The 23,862-nt window shown below is 59.6% G+C and overlaps 8 protein-coding genes across 8 annotated transcripts; 5 read left to right on the forward strand and 3 right to left on the reverse strand.

Moving 5' to 3' along the window:
- Positions 1-264: 264 nt before the first annotated feature.
- BXZ73DRAFT_49810 (beta-lactamase/transpeptidase-like protein) lies at positions 265-2,323 on the reverse strand (the record flags this gene model as incomplete). The annotated part of the gene is made up of 6 exons (XM_048020323.1): positions 265-951; positions 1,007-1,195; positions 1,257-1,505; positions 1,556-1,664; positions 1,716-1,954; positions 2,012-2,323. 6 exons carry the CDS (start codon positions 2,321-2,323, stop codon positions 265-267), a joined length of 1,785 nt encoding a protein of 594 aa, XP_047876032.1.
- Positions 2,324-2,815: 492 nt separating this feature from the next.
- BXZ73DRAFT_91072 (uncharacterized protein) lies at positions 2,816-3,931 on the reverse strand (the record flags this gene model as incomplete). Its single annotated transcript, XM_048025846.1, has 3 exons — positions 2,816-2,885; positions 3,104-3,452; positions 3,685-3,931. 3 exons carry the CDS (start codon positions 3,929-3,931, stop codon positions 2,816-2,818), a joined length of 666 nt encoding a protein of 221 aa, XP_047876033.1.
- Positions 3,932-4,810: 879 nt separating this feature from the next.
- On the forward strand, positions 4,811-6,486 carry BXZ73DRAFT_91073 (cysteine proteinase; the record flags this gene model as incomplete). Its single annotated transcript, XM_048025847.1, has 6 exons — positions 4,811-4,853; positions 4,906-4,937; positions 5,004-5,265; positions 5,320-5,569; positions 5,602-5,919; positions 5,952-6,486. 6 exons carry the CDS (start codon positions 4,811-4,813, stop codon positions 6,484-6,486), a joined length of 1,440 nt encoding a protein of 479 aa, XP_047876034.1.
- A 740-nt stretch (positions 6,487-7,226) lies between these two features.
- BXZ73DRAFT_91074 (NAD(P)-binding protein) lies at positions 7,227-8,345 on the forward strand (the record flags this gene model as incomplete). The annotated part of the gene is made up of 7 exons (XM_048025848.1): positions 7,227-7,266; positions 7,320-7,364; positions 7,425-7,674; positions 7,735-7,838; positions 7,893-7,976; positions 8,036-8,105; positions 8,186-8,345. 7 exons carry the CDS (start codon positions 7,227-7,229, stop codon positions 8,343-8,345), a joined length of 753 nt encoding a protein of 250 aa, XP_047876035.1.
- A 646-nt stretch (positions 8,346-8,991) lies between these two features.
- On the forward strand, positions 8,992-12,465 carry BXZ73DRAFT_49865 (Pkinase-domain-containing protein; the record flags this gene model as incomplete). The annotated part of the gene is made up of 3 exons (XM_048020334.1): positions 8,992-9,420; positions 9,473-11,992; positions 12,043-12,465. The coding sequence occupies 3 exons, from the start codon at positions 8,992-8,994 to the stop codon at positions 12,463-12,465; spliced, it is 3,372 nt and encodes a 1,123-aa protein (XP_047876036.1).
- An 814-nt stretch (positions 12,466-13,279) lies between these two features.
- Positions 13,280-17,584, forward strand: BXZ73DRAFT_49832 (DNA/RNA polymerase; the record flags this gene model as incomplete). Its single annotated transcript, XM_048020330.1, has 7 exons — positions 13,280-14,191; positions 14,291-14,654; positions 14,714-15,170; positions 15,223-15,781; positions 15,837-16,448; positions 16,504-17,139; positions 17,195-17,584. 7 exons carry the CDS (start codon positions 13,280-13,282, stop codon positions 17,582-17,584), a joined length of 3,930 nt encoding a protein of 1,309 aa, XP_047876037.1.
- Positions 17,585-21,965: 4,381 nt separating this feature from the next.
- On the forward strand, positions 21,966-22,795 carry BXZ73DRAFT_103180 (uncharacterized protein; the record flags this gene model as incomplete). Its single annotated transcript, XM_048015497.1, has 3 exons — positions 21,966-22,430; positions 22,484-22,564; positions 22,622-22,795. 3 exons carry the CDS (start codon positions 21,966-21,968, stop codon positions 22,793-22,795), a joined length of 720 nt encoding a protein of 239 aa, XP_047876038.1.
- A 258-nt stretch (positions 22,796-23,053) lies between these two features.
- On the reverse strand, positions 23,054-23,785 carry BXZ73DRAFT_103181 (histone-fold-containing protein; the record flags this gene model as incomplete). Its single annotated transcript, XM_048015498.1, has 4 exons — positions 23,054-23,124; positions 23,181-23,294; positions 23,411-23,635; positions 23,716-23,785. 4 exons carry the CDS (start codon positions 23,783-23,785, stop codon positions 23,054-23,056), a joined length of 480 nt encoding a protein of 159 aa, XP_047876039.1.
- Between the last annotated feature and the right edge of the window lie 77 nt (positions 23,786-23,862).

The following is a 23,862-nucleotide window of genomic DNA, read 5'->3' on the forward strand; positions in this document are numbered from 1 at the left end:
CCGCGCAGTCCCCCACTCGTTTGAGCATACCAATGCACAGATAGAATGTTTGAAAGCTCTAAGAGAAGTGCTGGTAACTCTGACGAGGACGCCTCTTGGCAACGACCTCATGTCAGAGAAGGAACGTGAGCCGATTGTGAGGATTTTGAGGAACGATGTTCGCACCAGGAGAAATAACCGTATGAACAACAGCATGATATTTACGAGACTGTGAGCCCACCGCTGTGCATCATGATGCCGGATTCGACGACGTGGACATCAATCCTACAATTTGACGAACCAGGCGTCCGCTATATCCTCCACACCGCCCTCGCGTCTCTTCCACGTCATATCCCCTTCTCCGGCAAGCCCAATGTCCATGAGCCCGCAGCCCACGACAGCGGAACCTTTCCTAACGCAACGCACGGGGGTCCCGGACGGGGACATGGCGAGAGAAAATGGCGTCTCGTTACGTCCATAGCCACGGGGGAAGATTTGCTCGGCCTCCAGGACGAACTCCGCAGCCGCAGTCGGGCGCATGCGGAACTGCGTTGCCCAGATCCGCGCAGGCATGAACTCGCCGTACAGCACTGCTGCGTCGAGGGGACCGTCCGCAGTGGATGCGTACGTATCGAGGATGGTGGCGCAGCCTTGGATGTCGGAAGCCGTTGTTGTGCAGAGGGTGAACTTGCCGTAGCCGGGGTTGGTGTAGGTGCCCGTGTACGAATGGAGGACGTCAACTTCGAAGTCGGTTGGGGGAGTAGGGGACGAGTCGCTACTTTCTTGATTGGGAGAGGGAACGTCCGGGGCGGGGGTGAGCTCCAGGTTCAGGTAAGCTTCAGCTACGCGGAGAGCGAGCGCATAGCTCGCTGGGCCATCCGAGTTCTCGCTTGTGAAGACTCCGATGTGGTCCTCTGGGAAGAACCAGGCCTCACTGTAGAAGCCCGGTAAACCGCCACTGTGCCATACAACCTATACGCATATGGTCTGCTGGTCGTTCACACCGAAGGTGAGGACAGGAACGCACGTCGTGACCTTGGATGGACATCCGCGCCCAAGCGGTGCCGTATCCTGAGATAGAGTTCCTCGGCTTGTTGGGCTTTCCGGAGGCGATGGTGTACATGGTGGTGAGTTGGCGAAAGATGTCTTCTGGGATCACAGTTTCGCCGGTTGTCGGATTGACACCTTCATTGAGCAGAGTCGCCAACCATTTCGTCTGCGAATGGGTTGCACTTAGTGAGGAGTATAGGAGTTGAGATGAAGCAATGACCACACACCATGTCGAGCGGGGTAGCAATGACACCGCCCGCTCCAGCAATCATGCGGGATGGAAGGTCATCGCCGAACCAGTAAGGGATGCGCCGACCAGCTGCAAACCCCTGGCTCAGATGACCACTGTCTTCAGCTTCGCGTCCCGAATAGGTGGCAGTCGTCATGTTGAGAGGAGAGAAGATCCTCTCCTCGACGAACTCCGGCAGCGGCTTCCCGGCGTATATCTCGTGGACGTGTTGCACCAGCATAAACATCTACCAGAGCTCGTGAGTCCCGCATATACAGAGGCCCTGTAATCCCTCACCTGATTGTTGTACGAGTATCGCTCGCGCAGCTCATAATAAGGTCTCATATGCTTCATTCGTTTGATGACGCTCTTGGGTGTATCTTGACGGCTATACGCCATATCATGACTGTTCCAAAGGTCAACGCTAATGCCATCGCGGAGGGCAATATGTACGCACCGAGGGAGTCCCGAAACATGGCTCATAGCATCAATCAAACTCAGCTTCTCCGTCGCCCACTCGTCCGCAAGTTCCCAGTCTTCCGCGGGGAGCAGATCCTGCACTTTCGTCTGCCAGGTGAGACTCTTCACCCCAACGGGCAGCTGCGTAACATTCCTCCCGTGCGCGAAGTCGTCGATCAAGAGCCCCATCGCGGCAGACATGAACGCCTTCGAGCATGAGCCGATGCTGAACATCGTCTACCCCAGCGCAGGCGTTCAATGGGCATGAATCGTACGACGAGAACGGATACGCACTTCGGGAGTCACCGGCATTCCGTCCTCCGTCATGTTGCCCCAACCAGCGAGCTCTGTCGCCACCGAGCCATCCTCCCCGACGCGCACGAAGCCCAGCGTGATGCCAGGGATGCCGTGGTCCTTCAGCAAGCGTTCGGCGTACGAGGACACCTCGGGTGTGACGGCTTGTTGCGGCGCTGCGTTGAGGACAGCATTGGAAGAGGGTGTATGCGCGACGGAGAACTGCGCCTGTGCCTCTCTGGATGGTAGTTGCGCGTTGAGTCCGAGCGCAGGAAATACCGCGACGAGGAGCGAAGCGCGGAGGGTCTTCATGGTGGACGATGAGGCTCAGCGGCGCGTTGTGTGGTCCATGTCTTGATCGCCTGCGTGGGTGGACCCAAGGTTTCAAGCAATACGTACGCATGTATTGACTCGCCATCAGAGGCGCAGCCAATGCGTGGTCCGCGGTCTCAATTGCCGTGGAAAAGAAGCTTTCAAGGTGCTGCGAGCCGGCACTGGCGATGAGAGGGGAGACATAGACGTGTAGGAGGCAATGGTGGATGAGAGTCAAGTCCAGGTACATACAGAGCGCTGACTTTTGTGTCTGTTATGTACATATACATACATACCAACGAACTACTTCGATTTTATGCATCGGAGAGAGAACATAAGACCAGACATACATAAATAAGCCTGCATTGAAAGATAGTGTACATCGAAGAACGCCAGAGCCTAGTATAACAGGACATGTAGATATATGCGACAGATGAGTCCAGAAGCTATGTACTCCTACAACGACACGGTGCATATGCATTACGTACATCCTTAACGACTACGCTGTGAGGGGTTCAAGGCGATCCAGGACCGAAGCTCCTTAACGAGCTTCTTGCAGAGACTTCAAGGTGTCCTCCCTTGTCCTCGGCACCTCCACAAGCTTCGCTTGCGCTCGCGCGTCGTCATCACGAGCCCCACCACGCGCGGCGAGAAGGAAACGTGAGCGCAGCGAAGGGAAGTGGTGAAAACTGATACCACGCTGGTTCCTTCGACCCTTGCCCACTACCACCCCCACCTCCACTTGAATGCGGAGGGTTCTTGAATGTCGACGAGAATGACGGAGTGGTTGGAGACGATGTTGCGACTGGCGTCGCTCCCGAGGGGAGTGGCACGGCCACGGCGCCGTCGCGAACGCCATAGAGACGAACGAGATCTTCGAGGCGAGCGCGGGGCTGCATGAGGTCGAAAAGATCCTTGAAGCTCTCTTCGCGCTCGAGGTGGAGCTCGGATTCGTCCGTCCAGACGTCTTCGCGGACTTTGAGTGCGATGAAGAGGTCGAGCACGCGTGTCTCGCGCTGTGCGGGTGTGGTTGCTGAAGCGGCATGCGGGAATGGGTCCGAAGTGTAGGGCGACCGAACGAGGGCGGCGTACGCGGGAAGGTAGGACGAGCGCAGAACATGCATGCATGCTGCCAAGGTAATCAGTGAGATTTCAGTGTCAATGGAGTGTAGGTTATAAAAACCACTTCTGAGCCGAGTATACGCGCTCCTGGTGCGCATTCGTACAAGCATACATCATATGATCCACAGGACAGGGTGCAGATGGCACGGATGAGCACCAGGGTACTCGGATGCACAAAAGGGTTTGGAATGCGGGGATGGCCGACAGTGGACACGGCGATCGCTGGAGCAGATGCTCACCGATGTAGATCGCACGGTTGACAAGCCGGAGGCTCAAAGTAAGCCAGTAAAGGACCTTCCTCTGCTTCTCCACTCGTCCTTCGGCAAATGTCTCATACACAATGCGCAGCAAGAGGTGTGGGGGCAGGGTTACGAGACTGGGAGGGGCCCCGTTGAGCGCAGGGAAAGGCGGGGGACCAACGAGGCCGTCCTCGCCATACGGGGGAGGCGGTGGGAGCATCAAAGCTTTCTCGTCGAGGATAACCATGGTGCTGATGTACTGCCAACGAGCGGTACTTCTCGCAGCGTCCGCGAGGTGCTAGGGAAAGAGACTGTGTCGGTTCTGGCGCTGCGCAGCCCGGGTGGGTTACAGAAGCCGCTGCGGGGTGTCGGAGAGAAGAATAGACGATGTAGCACAAGACCACCGTCGAGTCGAGAGGCAAGGTGGAAGAGAGTACGATGCCAAGAGTAGCCGAGTCTTCACCAGGTTCTCGGTGGCTCTGGGGGGCGCCGTGTGAAATGATGACGACGGTGTGTATGGTGTGGAAGGAGGTGCGAAAGGTCGACCATCCGGCCCGTCGGTATCCCTCGGGTCATAGCAAGAGACGCAGAACTGAGTTCGAGGATTGCGTTTGCTGCGGTGCAGTGCCCGCTACTACGTCCTAGCGGCGCTAGGACGGCCAACGAGTGTGCCGAGCTCCGACACTGGGCTCGGTCAGGCGCCTGGAATGCACGCGGAACGGCCCGTTCCAGGTCCAATCGGAGCCCCAAAGTTTCAACATTTGAGCGCCGAGCCACCCGGCGCCAGGTCCTTTAGCGCGCAGACGGGCAGATCACTGATCTCGCACTGCTACTCAGACTGTTTTCCCCACTTGCTTCTCATTCTCGCCCTCTCCCTGCCAGCCGTCTTCGCCTCTATATTGTGCTGCTACAACAATCTGCTCACTGTGCCATCACCTCTCCCTTCGACAGCATTGCTGGTCTTCTCTCATCCCGTTGACTGGGCAACGTGTTTCAACGATCCCCTTTAGTCGGTGTCCGAAGTCCGCCGCAGCCAAGACCCCGGAACACCCCTCTCTCTCTTGGTTCTCAACCAGTACGACCCTCCCCACACACGCCCGCCCACCACATTCCCCCTGCCGATTGAATGGGCCACACCAAGAGGAGGAACGTGCGGCAGGCACCGCAAAGTCAGTTCATTGTCTTGTTGTACCCTTACCCCGTGTGTTGACCGGACAGCAGTGCGGTCGCGCATCACCAGAAGCAAGGGGAAGGTAAGCCTTTAGCTTGAACATCGATGTCATGTGCCGCACCGCATGTTGACCAACACATACTGTTAGCCTATCTTGTCTAATCCTGAAGAAAACAGTCAGCTCCTCAACGCACAGCTCCGTGGGCTCGGGCTGTATGCTGCTCACACCATCGGCGATGGCAACTGCCTATTCAGGGCGTTGTCTGACCAACTATATGGCACTCCCGCCCATCACCTGAAGCTCAGACAAGATATTTGCGACTGGATCGAAGAGCACAAGGATCGTTATGCACCTTTCGTTGAGGATGGCCGTGGTCTTGACCATCATCTCGCTTGTATGCGCCAGCAAGGTGAGTGGAAGCACTTCATTGCCCCTCCCCTCCCCTCACCTTCACGTGGCGCAGCTACATACGGCGGACATCTCGAGCTCTCTGCCTTTGCCCATGTGACGAGACGCAACGTCAAGGTTATCCAGCCTGGACTAGTGTACGTCATTGAGTGGGATGCCGGCGGAGATCCGGGAGAGTCCCAAACGGAAGACGTTGCGACCGACCGCGACAGACGCCGCTCGAAGCGCAACAAATGCCGCGAGGCAGACAAGACGGCATCGGAAGACGCAGAACTGGAGACTGCAGTGGGGACCGCTTATGTCGCGTACGTATCCTCCGCGAGCCCCGCAATTCAAGGCGGTTGACGTTGTACAGCTATCACGACTGGGAGCACTTCTCCTCTATTAGGAACCTAAGGGGTCCGCATGCCGGTTTCCCTAACGTCGAGGAATCGCACGTTTCCGACAATGAGGAGCTTCCTTCTCCCCCACCTAAGAAGCCGACGTCGAAAGCGAAGGGCAAAGTCAATCCCTCCAAGACCCCGAGGATTCGGTCATCTGCCACCACTATCATCGCGTCCGCTCCAGATCAGGCTCCTCCGTTGACTCCGGCGGAAATTCCATTGCCTAGATCTACATCACCGTCTCCGCCTCCCTCTTCAACCCCATCATCCCAGTCATCAGCTTTTGCATCCCTCCAACCTCTAGAACCCACGCTTGTCATTCCCCCAAACGTACCTTCGATGAATCTTCGGCCTCATCGCATTCTGAGAGGTCTCGAGGTGCTACAAAGCGAGCCAAGAGTCGTGCAACATCCTCGACAAGAACAGTCGACGCCCAGTCGACGCCGCTCGCTCTTAGCAAGGTCGTGAGCGCAGATGTCGACGATCCAGACACCCCCGATCTTTCTGCCTCCAGTTCCTCGGCGGACTCTCTCAGCTCGTTGTCTTCTGTCCCTTCCCCAGCAGGGACCCCTCCCCCTCCGGACCCTCCAGCCCCGAAACCCCTTACACACCGCCAACGCAAATCATTGGGGCTGCCCAAACCTCGTGCGGCATTGGTCGGGCGTGCTGGTCCACGCACCCGGAGCGCCGGCAAGATCGTCATTCCTGGAGGCCGTTTCAAGACCAACAAGGCGGCGGCAACGGCTGCAGATGGGTCGGAGGACGACGCTGATGCGGAATGGCGCAAGAATGGCACAGGGCGCTTGGACGTTCGAGGATTCAGGGAGTTGAAGATCTAACGCGAGGCGCAGCGCGCGGCGTCCGTGCCGGACACTTCCATCTCAATCGCATCTCGCATCTCACTTGCATATTTGGACTTCGCGCACATCTTGATTGGTCCTCAATATTCTCTGTCACCACTCTACACCCTGCACTTCGCCTCCTCCTGCATCATGTTCCGATATCCACCTGCAACGCAAGTCCTCCATCGTCCAGTCCACGCATTGTCCAGTTTTCGCTATCCGCTCGGATTCTCTTGTATCAACAGCATCTCTTTGGACCGCTCTGCCCCTGCTGCATTCATCTCCGTCGTCTAGTTTCCGGTTTGCGTTACCTCTTCACGACCCTAACGAAGATCTCACCTCGTCCCAATCCTGCATCCGTAATGTTCTCTACACACAGCTTCGCATGGTTCTCTCCGCATCGGGATCGATGCACATCATCCACGCACTACATAGTCTTATTCTGTCCCCGTATTACAGATTTGATAGCTGATCATCGTGATACCTGGGGCTGACGGCCGTATTCACACATCCTCTGCGCAACGCCTTACTTAGAATGACCGCATTCACCGGGACTCATCGTCTGTGTTATCCTACATCTCACACCAACCGAACAACTTCTCTGTAGCTATGTACTATATACGTCCCGGGTTATATATGGAATCGCGATTCCCACTAGCTATGTACCAGGGTCGGTGGCACTGCCAGGCGCACATTGTGCTCAAGGCTCTTCCACGACCATCGACACCACATCTACTATGGATCTGGGGCTCGACAATGTTCATGTTTTAGTCACAGGTAAAGCGCATTCGGATGCGCCTTAATCAAGGCTGATCCACCCGCCACGATAGGAGCCAGCGGAGGAATCGGTCTCGCGACTGTCCGCACGTTCTTGAGTGGGTGTTTGTTCTTCATTCTTCCGGAGCACCACGACCGATCATCCTATCTCCCCGCAGAGCTCGGCGCCCGCGTGACGGCGCACTACCACTCCAAACGCGCCCCGCTCGAGCCCCTCCTCGCCGAGTTCGGCGGCGAGCGCGTGCGCGCCGCGCAGGCGAACCTTGCGCTCGAAGCCGACGCCGGCCGGCTCTTCGCGGACGCTCCATCGGCGTTCGGGCCTGTGCAGGTCGTCGTCGTGAACCACGCGGTGTATGAGGCGCGGAACGTTCCGCTCGCGGAAATGCCACTCGCACAGTGGGAGAGCACGTTCCGACCAACCTGACCTCGTCGTTCCTCGTCGTCCGCGCGTACCTCCGCGGGCTAAAGGGCGCGTCGGAGGCGCGCGCGAGCGGGCGGCGGTCGTGCTCATCGGGAGCACGGCGGGAAATATGGGGAAGCCGGCCATGCGGATTATGCGGCGACCAAGAGCGGTGAGTTCTCTGGTATCATGTGTGAGCTCGTTCGCTGATCGTATGTGCGGGCAGCGATGATGTATGGCCTGTGCCTTAGCCTGAAGAATGAGATCGTCAAGATCGCCCCGAAAGGACGCGTGAACGTCGTGGCCCCAGGTTCGTGCACGCTCTGTCCAATGGTTCAGCGGACTCATGGTGGCCATCGGCGCCGGCAGGGTGGGTCAGGACGCCGATGGCGGAGGAGTCGCTCAAAAACCCGGATATAGTGTATCAGGCACTCGCGACGTGAGTCCTCCGTGTGGCGCGTGGAGCTGCCCAAAACGCCTCGCGATCTGTGGCCATGGGCTGATGGCGGGATTGTACAGGATGCCGTTGAAGAAGGTGGCGGAACCAGAGGACGTGGCCAACCAGATCGCCATTCTGTCCTCTTCCACTGTCTCCGGACATGTGTCCGGGACTGTAGTCATGGTCGAGGGTGGCATGGAAGGTCGCTTGCTGAACAGTCGACAAGAGCTGGGTTTGTGAGCAGAGTCAAGGGAGGGGCTTGGTGTTTCATGGTGTCAAGTCGATCGGTTGCTAGCACGCACTCCTTGATATGATTGGTGGCCGCACCGTATGACGGATGCACAGGTGCTGTTGTGTGGCCGACTGCCCTTGCAATACATGTATGTAGCGAAGGCAAAGAGAAAAAACAATGAACTGTTGACGGTCTCGCCAGTGCTGCTCACAACTACGTAAGTTAAGTAGGATCGAGCGCCCGAGGGCCGGTTCTAAGGCCGCAATATTTGCCACGTGGTAATAACACGGTTGTGGTCGTCGTGGTCGGCGTCGACCTTGCTTTCGTCCCTTCCGCCATCTGCTACAAAACAACACGTTCGTGGGCACCGCACTCGACATCAGCACTCTGGAGGCCCGCTAGAGGCACATTGCTCTTCTCGCTTGCTTAGTCAGGACACGTTCCAGCTTCAACACGCGCGCCGCCATTTGATTCCGACCCTCATCTCCCTCTTGCCCTTCCCCACCCACTCTCCCCATCGCCTGGATTGCCGCCGGCAGGAGGATCAGGCCGCTTAATAGTACGTCTGTCAGCGCTCTCCCTTTTCCCCACATCGCCCGTTCAACTTGGCTGCTCGTGTCCTGCAGACCGCATACACCCGCCTTCCCGCCCTCCATGGATCCCTTCTCCAGTCTACAAGTCCCTGCCGAGGGACTGCAACCGGGTCCCTCACGGCAACACGGTGCGCGTCCAGTCTCGGTACAACCCACCAGCACGTCGGTGTCGCAGTCCGCCAGCCGAAAACGGGCCTCCCACAGCGTCGTCACGTCCCAGCCACAGGAAGAGCCCCAACAACAGGGATACAGAGATATCTACTCCCACCCCGCCGCTCTTGAATATGCCACCGCGCACCCTCGAAGGACGATTCCCAAGTTCGGTCCCTACCTGCTTCTCCAGACGCTAGGTGAAGGAGAGTTCGGGAAGGTCAAGCTTGGTTTACACATGCAATGGGGCGAAGAGGTCGCGGTGAAGCTCATCCGTCGTGGCAACATCGACTCATCGGTGCGAATGTCGAAGGTTGAACGGGAGATCGAGGTCCTTCGAGTGCGTCTCATACTCAGTTCATTCTTGTCCGTCGTGTAACTGTGCACGACAGTCCCTCAAGCACCCGAACATCGTACGGTTGTACGATGTGATCGAGACCGACAAGTACATCGGTATCATCCTTGAATATGCGTCTGGCGGCGAGCTTTTCGACCACATCCTCGCCCACCGGTACCTCCGAGAACGCGACGCATGCAAGCTATTCTCACAGCTCATTTCCGGCGTCTGGTACATTCATCAAAAGAAAATTGTCCACCGCGATCTCAAGCTCGAGAACCTGCTTCTCGACCGCCACCGCAATGTCATTATCACCGACTTCGGCTTTGCCAACCGGTTCGAGCACCGCTCTGACGACCTCATGCAGACCAGCTGTGGTTCCCCATGCTACGCCGCCCCAGAACTGGTCATCTCCGATGGCCTCTACGTTGGTTCGGCTGTCGATATCTGGTCGTGCGGTGTCATTCTCTACGCCATGCTCGCGGGATACCTACCCTTCGATGACGACCCGGCCAACCCCGATGGCGACAACATCAACCTGCTGTACAAGTATATCGTCAACACTCCGCTATCCTTCCCAGACTACATCTCTGAAGATGCTCGTGACCTCCTCTCCATCATGCTTGTCCCCGATCCAGGCCGTCGTGCAGATCTCCCCAGCATCATGGCCCACAAATGGCTTTCTCCTTACGCACATACATTCAACAAGACCGTCTCGGAGTTGGAGCGTACCGCTATCGAACAGCATCACCAGAAGAGGCTCGCATACCAGCGCCAGATGAAAACAACGGCCCCGTCGGAGTCTCCATCTTCAAACAAGATGGCTCGCAGCCAGAGCGCCCGGGTGGAAGGATACACGTCTCCTACGTCTCCGTCGAGCTCGAGAGGTCACCGTGATCAGAGGTACGCTCAGCCTTCCGCCCAACCGGAGTTCCTATATGAGACGTCAGCCCCCGCGAGCGCAAGACGCGGGGTCAACTCGGCGATCGTTCTACCCACATCCAACCCGATTGGGCTGGAGGACGACCCCTTCGCCCCTTCGCCCTCCGCAGAGGTACCCTCGATCTCCCTTCCAGCGGAGGCATCGGCCATGAACGGCGAGAGGCTTGCAGAGCCAGTCAAGTCCTCGGTCCCTCCACCGACGTCTTACGCTCCCGTCAAGACAACCTCTCCGGAGTCGACAAAGTCTCGCTCCAAGGTACCGAACCGCCATACCATCCAGGTTGAGTATGGTGAATCGGAGTCGAAGCCGGAGCCTCCCCGAGAACGACCACAGGTGAATGGCGGCACGTCTCACAAGAAGAAGCAGTCGCTCGACCTCGACCCACGGGTGACCCAGAAACCCCTCCCGGGTACGCCCACCGGATCCACCCGTGTGCCCTCGGAAGCTCCCTACGCGTCCCCCGCTCATATCGTCAACGTACCGCCGGTCGCAATTGAGGTTACTGCGCCACCTGTCACGCCCGCGGTCGCGCAGGAGGACAAGATGGCGACCGCACAGAACGGCAGCCCTGCTGGATCAACAGGGTCAGGGTCTTCCAAAGGCCGGCACCGCAAAGGGCTTTCTATTGACAAGATCGGCATCGTTAAGATGTTCAGCACTGGGTCTGGAGATGGCTCGACGCACGGCATTGTGTCGCGCTCACCTTCAAGTCACAAATCTGTCAAGGATTCGTCGTCGACACTGTCGAAGCGACCCTCAAGCGTACAGGTCGGCACAGCGTCGACCGCCGACACGTCTGCGGATGGTTCGTTGCTCAGTCCTGGTGGCACTGTCAATGGAAAGAAGTCCTCGCGCCGCAACACCCTCACGGTCATGGTCGCCCCGATCCGCAGCTCCATCAAGGTGCGCCCCAAGAACAAGGGCTCAGAGACGCCGATGAAGGAGAAGCCGGACGTGTCACTCGCAGGACCGACGGTGCCTCCCAAGGGCGAAATGGCGCCCCCAGCCACTCCGCAGCCCCTGCGCTCCGGCGAGGAGGGTTACGCATCGAACACCTGGAGCAGCAAACGCGTCCCAATCCCGGCTTCGACCGTCAAGGCCAGCAAGGTCATGCAATGGTTCCGCTCCAAGAGCAAGGGCCGCGGTGGGGACATATCCGACGTCGAGATGGACAAGTCAGAAGAACCAGCGGCCGACGCTCCCGTCGTGCCCACCGCAGGTCCCGCTCCAGCAGCCATCAATACCAATGTGGCGCAGTTCCTGTCGACCCCCGGAGCTGCCTCGGAGAAGACCCGCTCACCCCTCCCACTCACCGCGACGCCGTCGGACGCATCGTTTGCCCAGCACAACAGCTTCACCGACCGGGTGCTCAAGCAGATCGGCGGCGGGCGTGTGAACTTGCGTATCCACCACGGTGCGGTGGATCAAACGACGATCACGAACGGGTCACCTCCGGAGGTCATGAAGAAGGTGCGGATCGTGCTCGAGGGTATGGGCATCGACATCAGCACGGAGACGGAGTACAAGTACCGCTGCGTGCGACCCAAGAGGAAACGTGCGGGCCTGGGGCTCAGCAGTGGTCCCGGCAGCCTTGCCGCGTTCACGATCGTGGGCTCTGCAGCATCGAACGGGGTGAGTCTGTTTGAGTAATACATCGGGTGATAGCTAACATGTGTCCAAAGGTGGACAAGCGCGGACTACCGTTGCCGTCGCAGTCGTCCTTCGGGTCGTCGACGGGTGGCATGCTTCGCGGCCTGCTTATGCGCCGCCAGTCGTCGCAAGTTTCGACCAGCCCAATCCACCAGGCATCTCCCTCGACCGAGTCCGAGCCGGGTTCCGACGCAGTGCTCGTTGGTGCCGTTACTCCAGGCGAAGTTGCCTCCCCTATCGCGATGGAAGCTATCTACGGCGAGACTACCCAAGATGCTGGCGACGAAGTTCGCTTCTCCGTGGAGCTCACGCGCCTTGATCGTCTAGACGACACGTATAGCTTGGATATCCGCCGCTTGAAGGGCAACCTCCGGAGCTACAAGTTCTTGTATGACAACCTTAGACAGTACGTTCGTCTTAAGTTGTTCTGTGACTTCATGCTGACTGCGTTCTAGGCGTGCCGATCTCCCACGATGAGCACACTGCTACGACAAACTTCCCGAATGCACGACACCGCCTGCCACGTACCTAGGCGCGGCACGACATGACATCGACGTTTTCAATCCTCGCCATCACCTGCTTTCCTCGGTCCTGGTCGCGTTGCGTACTACCCTGGGCTATTCCTTAATCTACCACTTCCCGAATAGTCGCCTCGTCCATTCCTGACCTTTTCCCGCCCTCGCTCTGCTGCTCCACCCCAATCCTCTTTACAAGTTTTGGTTCGACGATTCGCGTATTCCCCTGGTTGGTCCCTGCGCACGCCCGTTCGTCGAGTTGTATACTGTGTCTGGTTCGTTCCTGTGTCCGTATATCCTGCCGACCCATCCCGTGGAACTCGCACTCTCGCCCATGATAAGTACATGATATATGCATGTCTCGACCGCAGCATCTGCCTCGTCGTGCCGTTTACGTCCCTCTACACACCCATCTTGTCCCGTCTTAGTTAACTCACAAAATATACCTTGTCCCTTTCTCGATGTGGGATCTAAGCTAGGATTCGATGGAATTGAGAACTCATATGCACTCCATTTGTGAAGTCTGCATCCTGCGCCCGTCCTTAGATCACGTGAGAAAAACCACGTGGATGTATTTGTTTCGAGCAAATACTGAATGACGCTGGCTTTTTCGCTGTCGTTGTATGCGTGCTCACTACCTCTTGCCTTCCTCCCCCCTCCCTTTCTAACGCCGGCGACGAGGGGATCTTCATTGGTTCACCTCTGTCTCACAAGCACCTCGCTGTTCTCTGGTTCTCATTCTTCTGTCTAGGAGATGATTCCGCTTTCCCGTCGAAACGTAGCCACCAGGGCGGCCTCGTACACTCGACAGAGCCTTCCTCGACCGGCTCGTCTCTACTCGACCCCCAGTCAAAGGCTCAATGCTCCCGCGGAAGTGTTTTCGGCCTCGTCTACTCCCCCACCCGAGTATCCTGCCTACCTCCCTTCTCCCTCTGCTGTTCCCTCCACTGCTTCCTCGGCGGACCTACATCGCGACCTCGATGCATTCCTCAAAACCCGCCCATCCTACACCGTCCTTCCAAACCCGTCTGTCGAGCCAGGTGTCCACCCAGAACTCTATCCGGACGGTGATACTCAGCACTCGGTCGCGATCATCGACGCCTGTCTGAGCGAGTATACCGACGTCCCCCGCGCGAAAGCCATCTTCGAACGCCTCCAGTCGAGCACCACCGGTGCCGCGATCCTCAATTCCGCGGTGTACAACCGCCTTCTCGGCGCGTACGTCGAGATGGCGATCAAGCGCGACCAGTTCAATGTCGAAAACTGGCTCGCGGACGCCCGCGCCCTCTACCTGGAGATGGAGAAAAGCGGTGCGAGCAAGATCGTCCCCACTCCGCACACGTACGCCACCATGCTCCGGGCATGGGTCTGCGACCAGCGCGCAGGGCCGCGGCGACGGCGTTCTGAAGACGAACTCCCAGACCCAGGCAGTCTGATGGACGCTTTCCTCGCGCGTCGGATCGCGCCGACGCTGGTGGTGTCGGACCGCGTGTTCGTGGACAACGAGGAGGCGCAGGAGGCGATCACGGCCTTGTCGAGGGCGGCCGTGGAGAAGGGCCATTCCGCCGTGATCTCGGAGCTGGGTCTGGCGCAGGAGTTGGGCAAGCAGTATGAAGACCCTCGGGAGAATGTGCCGGACGTCATTCCCGTTACAAGAAAGGTGAGCGTCACCCTGCGTTCGTGCGCGCATCCAGTTCTTGCATGTCTTCCTGCAAGGATATTGCGGCCGTGAACTGACAGCGGGCTATAACAGGTGCCTTCGAAGATCAAGGTGGCGCGCAATCCGGACGGGTCGATATCACAGGTCGTGTCCGAAGAACCATTGCCTCAAAGCGAAGTGCCGTTCAATATCAACATCCTCCGTCGCCACCTCAGTCAGACTATACTCGCCCGACGAGTCTTGGCCACCGACGCCGCGACTCGACAGCGCATGCTGGAACAGTCTACGTACAGCATCGCTGCGGAGCGCATGAAGCACCAGGCGGAAACGTTGGGGGGTCTGGGCTTGCAGCAGGGTCTCAATCGTAACGACCTTCGGACATGGATGTGGGAGTGGCACCAGAAACTCCGGGAACGTCTCAAGGGCGAAATCGACAATCTCGTCGTAGAGGAGCGCGTCCTTGGTGAGTGTAGGCGCATCCTCTGCCGTGTCTCATGCCGTTGACATTCACCGCAGCGAAGATGAGAGCGAAGACAAAGCGGTCGCACAAGGCGGAAGAGGGGTCACTCTCCCCGTTTCTGAGGCTTATCTCTGCGGAAAAGCTGTCGCTCATCACGATCCTCGAGATCATGCAACTGTACAACACGGGTGGCGTACAAGACGGCATGAAAACCGCGCGCGCGCTGCTTCATATTGGGCGCGCCATTGAGATGGAGTACAAGGCTGAGATCGCGAAGAAGAGCGCTATCCCGGTCGTTGTTGCGAGTGCGAGCCCAGTGAGGGGAAACTTGTTTTCAACCCAGGGTTACCAGGACCTCTACACGCGCCGGATGCAAGTGCGTCAGTACAACGAGGAGTCGGAGGACTGGTCGTCGGAATGGACAGCGATAGTCCGCATCAAGCTCGGCAGCTTCCTTCTAGACTCGCTCATGGATGTCGCTACCGTCCAGAGGACCGCCAAGGATTCCAGGACAGGAGAGACTTGGTGAGTGTCATCACATTTTCTTGTGGGTCGTGGGCTGAGCAGTATCGGACAGCACCGAGGAACACCCTGCGTTCTACCACACGTACGAGTACGTTCGAGGTCAGAAACTTGGGATATTGAAGTTCAATCCCGCCGTGGCCGCCCGTATGGCGACTGAACCTGTCGCGGATTCGCTTCATCCTCGATACTTGCCCATGGTGACCAAACCTAAGCCTTGGACGGCTCCCAATGTTGGCGGTTACCTCGAAAGTCGCTCGTACATCATGCGCTTCAAGGACTCCCGCGAACAAGCCAACTATGTGCAAGCCGCGGCTGAGGACGGTCGGATGGAGTACATATACATCGCACTGGACGCACTAGGCGGCACTCCTTGGCGGATCAACAAGGACGTCTTCAACATCGTGCTCCAGGTATGGAACTCAGGCGAACGGTTCGAAAAAATCCCTCCTGCCATCCCGGACGAGCCCATGCCGGAGCCCCCTGCAAATTACGAGGTCGACCAGTCTGCCAGGACCGTCCATCAGAGACGTATGAAGAGATGGCAGCAGAATGTGGCAGAGAACCACTCCGATCGGTGTAGTATCAACTACAAGGTCGAGATCGCGCGAGCAGTGAGTGTGCTTGGTATACGCTGAGCTAGTGTGACGTGCTGACCTTCGTGGGCAGTTTCTGGGCGACACCTTCTACCAGCCTCACAATCTCGACTTCCGTGGCCGCGCATATCCCATGCCTCCGCACCTGAACCACCTCGGAGACGATCTCTGCCGTGGTCTGCTTCTGTTCGAGAAGGGGAAGCGGCTCGGCGAGCGTGGTCTTCGGTGGCTCAAGGTCCATCTCGCCAACGTTTTCGGATACGACAAGGCCAGCTTCGACGAGCGTGTCGCGTTCGTCCACGAGCACTTGGAAGACGTCTTCGACAGCGCAGACCATCCACTCGACGGCAAGCAGTGGTGGAGGAAAGCGGACGACCCGTGGCAGTGCCTCTCGACGTGTATGGAGGTCGCCAAAGCGATGCGGTCGCCCGTGCCCGAAGACTACGTCTGCGCGCTTCCTGTGCATCAGGACGGGACTTGCAACGGGCTACAGCACTATGCCGCGCTTGGCGGCGACCCAGAGGGTGCTGCGCAGGTGAACCTAGCCGCCGGAGACCGCCCGTCGGACGTGTACACGTACGTCGCGCGTATGGTGGAGGACCAGATGGACAAGGATATCGAACGGGGTTCCGAGATCGCGAAGCTCCTGCAGGGGAAGATCACCAGGAAAGTCGTCAAACAGACGGTGTGTTGGCTCCCGCTCCTCATGTGAGCATACGAAGCTGACGAGTGATGGGCAGGTCATGACTACCGTTTACGGCGTCACGTTTGTCGGTGCACGCGAGCAGATCGAGCGTCAGCTCGAGGCCCGTGGAGACATTCCCGCCGAGCTCGTTTGGGACGCGTCGTCGTACCTGGCGAAGCTCGTGCTCGGGTCCATCGGCAACTTGTTCAAGGGCGCTAAAGACATCCAGAGTTGGTTGACGATGAGTGCGCGTATGATCGCGAAGTCGATCCCCGAGGACCGTCTCGAGAAACTGAAGACGGACAAGACCGCCGAGTGGAAACAAGACCAGATGACCTGCGTGGCATGGACGACTGCGCTCGGGCTGCCAATCGTGCAGCCGTACCGTGCGCTCCGCAAGCGGCAGGTGCTCACCAAAATGCAGACGGTGTACATCGCGGACCCGAACATGAGCTCGGTCGTGAACTCGACGAAGCAGGCGGCAGCGTTCCCACCCAACTTCATCCACTCGCTCGACGCGACACACATGATGCTCACCGCGCTCGCGTGCGCGGAGAAGGGCATCGAATTCGCGTCCGTGCACGACTCATATTGGACGCACGCGTGCGACATTGACAATATGTCGGCCCTTATCCGAGACACGTTCATCTCGCTGCACTCGTCCGGCATCCTCGAGCGGCTCGCGGAGGAGGTAAGCGCGTCTTTTCGTCTGTAGTAGCAACCATCCGTTGACTATCGCACTGCAGTGGAAGTCACGCTACGCGACTCACAAGGTGCCGATCTCCTCGCTCCCCGTGTCCTACATCAAGTCGATGTCCCCCGAACTGCGCCAACGGTACGGTCTGGAAGCCGTGGATCTTGAGCGTCGTACTGCGGTCGAGGAGGCTGCGGCCGCAAATGACGCAGGGGACGAGGACGCCGGAGCCGAGGACGCAAATATCGACGCCGAGGTGGAGAAGCCTAAGAAGAGGAAGCCAAGGCGGAAGAACAGCCCCAACCTCAGCGATCTCGCCGGCGTTGAGAGCGACAAGTTCAACAACGCGTTCATCGACCTCAATGACTTGATCCCCCCGCTCCCGGAAAAGGGCCAGTTCGACGTCGGCTCGATCAAGGAGTCCCAGTACTTCTTCTCGTGAGCCCGATCGACTCCTACTTGCCCGCGCACGCTCCTCCTCCTCTTCTGTTCTTGCTTTCTCCCTCTCTCTCCGTCGTTCATGCTACATCTGTCCGTCTGCTTGCTCATGGGATCTTCACACCTCACTGTCCATCGTCGCATCCTACGCTTTCGCCGCACTCACCGCTTTAATCGCCTCTCTTACCGCGGGCGCGCCGCGCGCCTGACCTTAGACCTCACTTACACACACGCACGTCATGCACGCACTCATGTATCTTATGCACTGTATAGTCGACACTAAACCCCCGCACAATCTAGCGTAGATAAGCAGGAATCTTGCAATAAACACCCCCGCTGTTCTGGATGCAGTCGTGTCTTGCTTTGCTGTGAACGCGCTACCTGCAGCGTTAACGAGAGTTCCTGCAGGCGGACGGAATGAGTCGATGGATGGGATTATAGATAAGCTGAAGCGCAGCTGTTGCCCACGGCTTCTTGCGTTCACCGCATCTGACAGCCTTTACGCCACAAAGGACCAGGGCATCTCTGCCACTGCTGTGACGTTCATGTGGTCTTTCCTGTCTGCAGTAACACGGACCGTATGTGCGCAGTGAAACACAGAAGGGGAGGATGACTCGCGAGCCCGTGGTTGCAGCGTGCAGTGGGCGCCCCGCGGCTCCCGGTGATGGCCGAAAAGACGAACATGGTCGGGCGCCTGGCGCTCACCACCCTTGCAGATCCACGTTCGACATCGTCGCCATTGTCCACACGCACTCGTGCAGGTGCTGTTCGTGTGGGACGCGCTCAAGCGCACCTTGTGATACCTGGCTTCCTTCATTCCAGCCACGTTTTGAGCCACCTGATCACCCAGACCGCCTCGCCATTGGTATAAGATCCCTCTGGCAGGTCGCCCCGCTGGTACGTGCCGTTCTCTCCCCGTTCACGATGAAAAAAAGCGTCCCTCGAGATGGCGCATCTTACAACAGCCTCCCTCTCCTCTCAGTAGGCACCCCGATCCTCCCTCATCACGCCTCCACCTCCGCCGCCGATACCGGTAGACACGACACAAAGCAGTACCGGCAAAAGCTCTCCAGCGACATGGCCAACAAGTCGATCAGCATGTCGACCGAAAAGTTCATCCAGAATTCTTGGGCGTTGCCGACTCAGACGTCCCTGCCCTTCAACCCTTGCCCCTCACGAACCCGTTCGCGGAGCTCGCGGACGCAGGATCCCAGCGAGAAGACAGGATAGTGGCGAGTTTTGTGAGCGTTCACCTCGCAACCTGTGTGCCGGCGCATCTTCTCACCGGGTGTTCCCAGGCTTCTGCGGTCAACGACGCCGAACTTGTTCCGGGACTGACGATGGCGACAAGCGAGAAGAAAGCGGACGAGGCGGATCCCCCCGATGAGAACGATCCCGATTACGACGCAAACGTGGCGAAGATCGTCCGGGAAGACAACAGGCAGAAGATCGATGGCGCTCTCTACCCCTCCGACCACACTCCGACCGACAGTCGACCTCATTGGGCGGACCAGGTCGTGCCCATCGAGTTCAAGCAGGGCAAAGCCTTCTTGGACCCCTTCGACGATAGGGAGCGCGGTGGCGACGCCAAGGCGCGGTCCCGCAAGACGGTCCGCGGGCAAATCGCCCATTACGTCGAGTCGGTGCTCCTCGTCAGCATCGCACCTTCCTCTTCTTCATCTTCGTCCTCGGCCGCAAGATCCGGTTCACCCGCTGGGACTACTCTGGCGTCGTCATTACCCCCCTCTTCGACTACTACCAACAGTGGGAAACGACGTGCAACATACTCCGGCGTATCGCCTTCCTCGCCTGTCACGGGCGGGGCGAGGGCGTCGGATTCGACCCCACCGCCGAACGACTCCGGGAGGGTCACGATCTCTTCACCAAGATGACCGAGGTCGCCAACCGAAGCCACCGACGTTGACCACACCGAGCGCAAGCTGAAGGACGACGAACTCCTCGAAGGGGACATCACCTTCACCTACGTCCGCGATCGGTTTCGCGAGTCAATCCGGACGGGACCGCGGTACGCGCTGTCGGTCTCCGACGAGCATGGCGGCCAGAGGACCATCCTCGTCGGGCGAGCCGAGTTCGCGGCTGGTGGCGCTACGGGGCGGTTCACTCGCGGTTACGTTGGGTACGACACGAAGACGGGCCTCTTCGTGTGGCTCAAGGACACGTGGCGCCCGGACTACAAGGGGCTGGCGAAGGAGGGCGACACGCTCGAGGGACTCCGCGCAGCGAAGGTCAAGAACATCCCGACGCTGGTCTGCCACGGCGACATCGACGGCCAAGCACCCGGACTCACGACTTCTGGGCCAAGGGCCACGAGGAGGAGCTCGACGATCTCTTCGAGGACGCCGCGGAGGCCTGCGCCTCTTCTCCCTTGCGTGGCCGCGGTTCTGCGGCGAGCGGGGTTTCCTCTCTGCTCAAGGATTCCGATCACGTCGCCTCCAGCAAGAGGAAGCTTAGCGATTTCAAGTCTCGTGGCGCTCCCCTCGACGCCGATCGTGACTTGGGTCCTGACTTCGACAGCGCTTGCCCGTTACGGCGCCACAGGCACTACCGTCTTTGGTCAAGGAGGTCGGCTTTTCTCTGGATTCGTTCACGAGTCCGCGCCAGTTTGTGAGGATCATGCTCGACGCCAGCACAGGTGAGTGCGATGCGCTTGCGCATATCGTTCGTCGTCCTCACCACTCTATAGCGCATCACGACGCTCACAAGAACGGAAACACATGCATCGAGATATCAGCGCTGGCAACATCATCATATACCCTCGCGTGGAGGTGTGACATCCCGTTTCTTGGTCTGGGTGGGACTCCTCACCGACTGGGAGCTTGCGAAGAGAACGGATGGTATGAAATTGTGGACGCAGCCAGGTCGAACGGTGATTTCTTTTCTGATGGTTAGTATCGCCTCTCACTGACGAACTCTCTAGGGAACTATGCAGTTCATGTCGATTGCCATGCTGGAAGAGAGCGGGAAAGTCGCGGAGCTCTCAGACGACCTGGAGTCGTTCTTCTACGTCATCCTCTACTACCTGGTTCGCTTCGTCAAGTCGAACCTTGGTACGGCAGAGGACGTCTTCCACTGGCTGGAGACTTCTTCGACTGCTATGCCGTCGAGGGAGGGATGTACACATGCGGCGCCGCCAAGAAGAACGCCTCGTACTCGGCCGGACAGTCCTCAGCAAGAAGGACTCCTTCGGCTTCGGCGCTCCCCTCGACAGGCTCGTCAGCGCGCTGCACATCGCGCTCTGCGACTTCTACCACGTCAAGCGCTGGAACGAGCAGCAACGGAAGATGCACGACCTCGAAGGCTCCTTCAGCTCCGCGCTCGACGCGAGCCCCGCGGGCCCGTCCAGCCTCGACTCGTCCCCTCCCCCGGACGAGCTCGAGGAGATCTTCTCGACCAACAGAGCGAACCTCCCCGCCGACCGCCCCGCCGCCCCCGCCGCCCCGACGCGCCGCGGCGGCCGCGTCCCCGCGCCCTCGCCCGAGCAAGAGCACTCCGCGCGCGCGTTCGAGGACCCGGCCCGGTTCCAGGACGTCCTCCAGCGCTGCGTGCGCACGCCGCCGCGGCACTGGGCGGCTGCAACCGGCCGGCGGCGGACCAGCTCCCGGAGAAGTTCTGCTCCACGAAGCCGCTCGGGGCGTCCCTCAGACGGTCGGGCGGCCGCGGACGCGCCGCGCGACGGCGCCCGAGGCGGAGGAGGGGAACCCGGCGAAGCGTCGTTTGGTGTTTCCGGACGCGCGCAGGGTGCGGAGCACGCCCCCCTAGGCGTGTTGGCGGTGGTGTGTGCGGGCGTGGACGGTATTTGAGCTGTGTGCTGCACCTGCGGTCTCTACTGTCTTACGCCCCTGAAGTGTGCTGTGCGTACGTAGACGTCAGATCTGCAATCACTTTGTGCTTGGTTTTGTGAAAGCAGTACCGAGATCTGAGTGCGGTTGTCGGCGCAGATTGACGTTCTGCCGCGACGGCTGTCCACGGCGTACCGGACGTTTTTACAGTGGCTTCAGATCAAGCACACCCGCGTCTCGTCGGACTCGTCCGCCTCTAGGCACGGCTCGGAACCCAAGTAAATCGAGCACATGCACTGGAGCCTCTGCGGACCCAGAGGCGCAGAGCCCCCGCTATGACGCGTGCCCCGGCTGGGCGCCGCCACCGCGTCTCCAACTCTGTCCCGCGTGCGCACGTCCGCAGACCCAGTCCGCTGCGCTCCCCATGACGCGCCCCGACGTCACTCCGTCCCCCGTGCGCCCCCCGATGGGTATAAGACCGCGCGGGGCTGCCCTTCGCCTGCACCCCCACCCACGCTCTCGCATCCCTCCCTGGATTCACCTACACCCACACCCTCACACAACCCCACAACCAGACGCAACACCATGTCCCAGCACCCGACCTCATACCCGCCCTCGTCCGGCGCCAACCTCGGCGGCGCCGACTTCGCCGCCGCGCCCACCGGCGGCCACCGCCTCCACCACGACGCCGACGCCCTCCCCGGCGCGCGCGTCCCCTCCACCCACCAGCCGCACCACGCGGGCGACGCGGAGCCGCACCAGCTCGGCGCGGGCGGCTTCCGCGCGCAGCAGCCGCAGCTCGGCGGGACGGACTTTCGCGACCAGGAGTACATGGGCACGCGCGGGACGACGCTCGGGGACGACGACTACACGCGCGCGCCGCCGCCGGGGCAGCCGGCGATGACGGGGGCGGGGGCGTCGGGCGCGCACCACCTCGACAGCCGTACCAGCCGCACGCGCAGCAGCAGCAGCAGAGCGTGCACGCGCACGCGCACACGCACTCGGCGTACGACGAGGAGCGGCCGTTGGGCGTGCGCCCGACCGAGGCTGGTGAGTCGCGTTTTGGGTGAGAGTTGGCGCGAGGCTTATGTTTGTGCATCTAGGCGGCGTCGCTGTCGGTGGGAGTCGGACCTCCCGATGGGCCGCGCGGGGATGATGGACAAGATTGTCGGAAGACCGAGAAGGTGCGTCGTGCGCGCGTTCTACTCTGCGGAGACGGGACGCTGATTCGCTTGATGCAGGTCGCCGGTAAAATGACGAAGAACCCGGAGATGCACGAGCGCGGCGAGCTCCGCGAAACTGGGGGGAAGGCGCGGTTCAGGGTCAGGCTCGCGCCGCGCATGACTGAATCTGAGGCGAGAAGACCATACCTGTATCACCAGTGTAGTGCCCCCGTGTATCATATTTTCGACTAGTGAAAGGAAATTTGTGCTTGCCAGTGGTGCTTTCGTGCTGTAATGATGCTGGTCCACCTCATCGTCCAAAACCCTCTTGCAGGCGCATAATCACCGGTCAGCAGTATTGCATACACACAACGTAATGTACAGAAGCACACGAAAAGCACATAAAACCGACCGGCCAAACCCATAGTATCTATCGGATCTCCAAGCAAGCACAGCTGGACTGTCGCAATGAGATAGCGCAACGCGCAGACAGCCAGGACCAAGCAGCCTTCAGACCTGCTCCGGCTGGGCACCCTTCTTTTTGCCCGCGACAAGGGTCTTGTGGATGAAAGGCAGGACACCTACGAGCAACACATGAGTCACGCGTAAAGGGTCGTGCATGCGGGACAGGACGTACCTCCTCCGGCGATCGTGGCGCGCACGAGGGTGTCGAGCTCCTCGTCGCCGCGGATGGCGAGCTGGAGATGGCGCGGGGTGATGCGCTTCACCTTGAGGTCCTTGGACGCGTTGCCTGCGTGCGGGGACAACCGCGGTCAGGTTCGAGTCACAGAGCGCGACAACGAAAGGAGTTGACGACAAGGAGGGAAAAGAGAAAGGGGTCCCGCGCAAAGCGAAGACGACACGCACCGGCAAGCTCGAGGACCTCGGCGGTCAAGTACTCGAGGATCGCGGAGGTGTACACCGCGGCCTTGGCGCCGATGCGGACGTTGTTCTGCGTGCGCTGCTTGAGGTAGCGGTGGATACGGCCGACGGGGAACTGGACGGGACGCGGCGACGCGTCAGCGCCGTTGAGCTCCCGAGGAGAGGGTGTGGGGGTGCAAGGGAGAACGCACCTGGAGACCGGCTTTGGCGCTGCGCGTCTGGAGCGTGCGCTGCTGCGGGGCCGCGGCGGGGGCGGGGAGCGGCGGCAGCCTTGCCCTTGCTCTTCCCACCGGTCTTCTTTTGGGGCGGCATCTCGGGCTGGGACGAAGGGGCGGGCGTCGAGGTCTGAGAGGCGAGCATGGCGGCCGAGGGAGGGAGACAGGGGGTCAGAGCAGCGATATGCGCAGCAGAAGGACAAGGTCGAGCGAGCGAGGAAG

Source organism: Epithele typhae (genome assembly GCF_022376455.1).
Source record: "Epithele typhae strain CBS 203.58 chromosome Unknown BXZ73scaffold_38, whole genome shotgun sequence".
NCBI classification, from domain to species: domain Eukaryota; kingdom Fungi; phylum Basidiomycota; class Agaricomycetes; order Polyporales; family Epitheliaceae; genus Epithele; species Epithele typhae.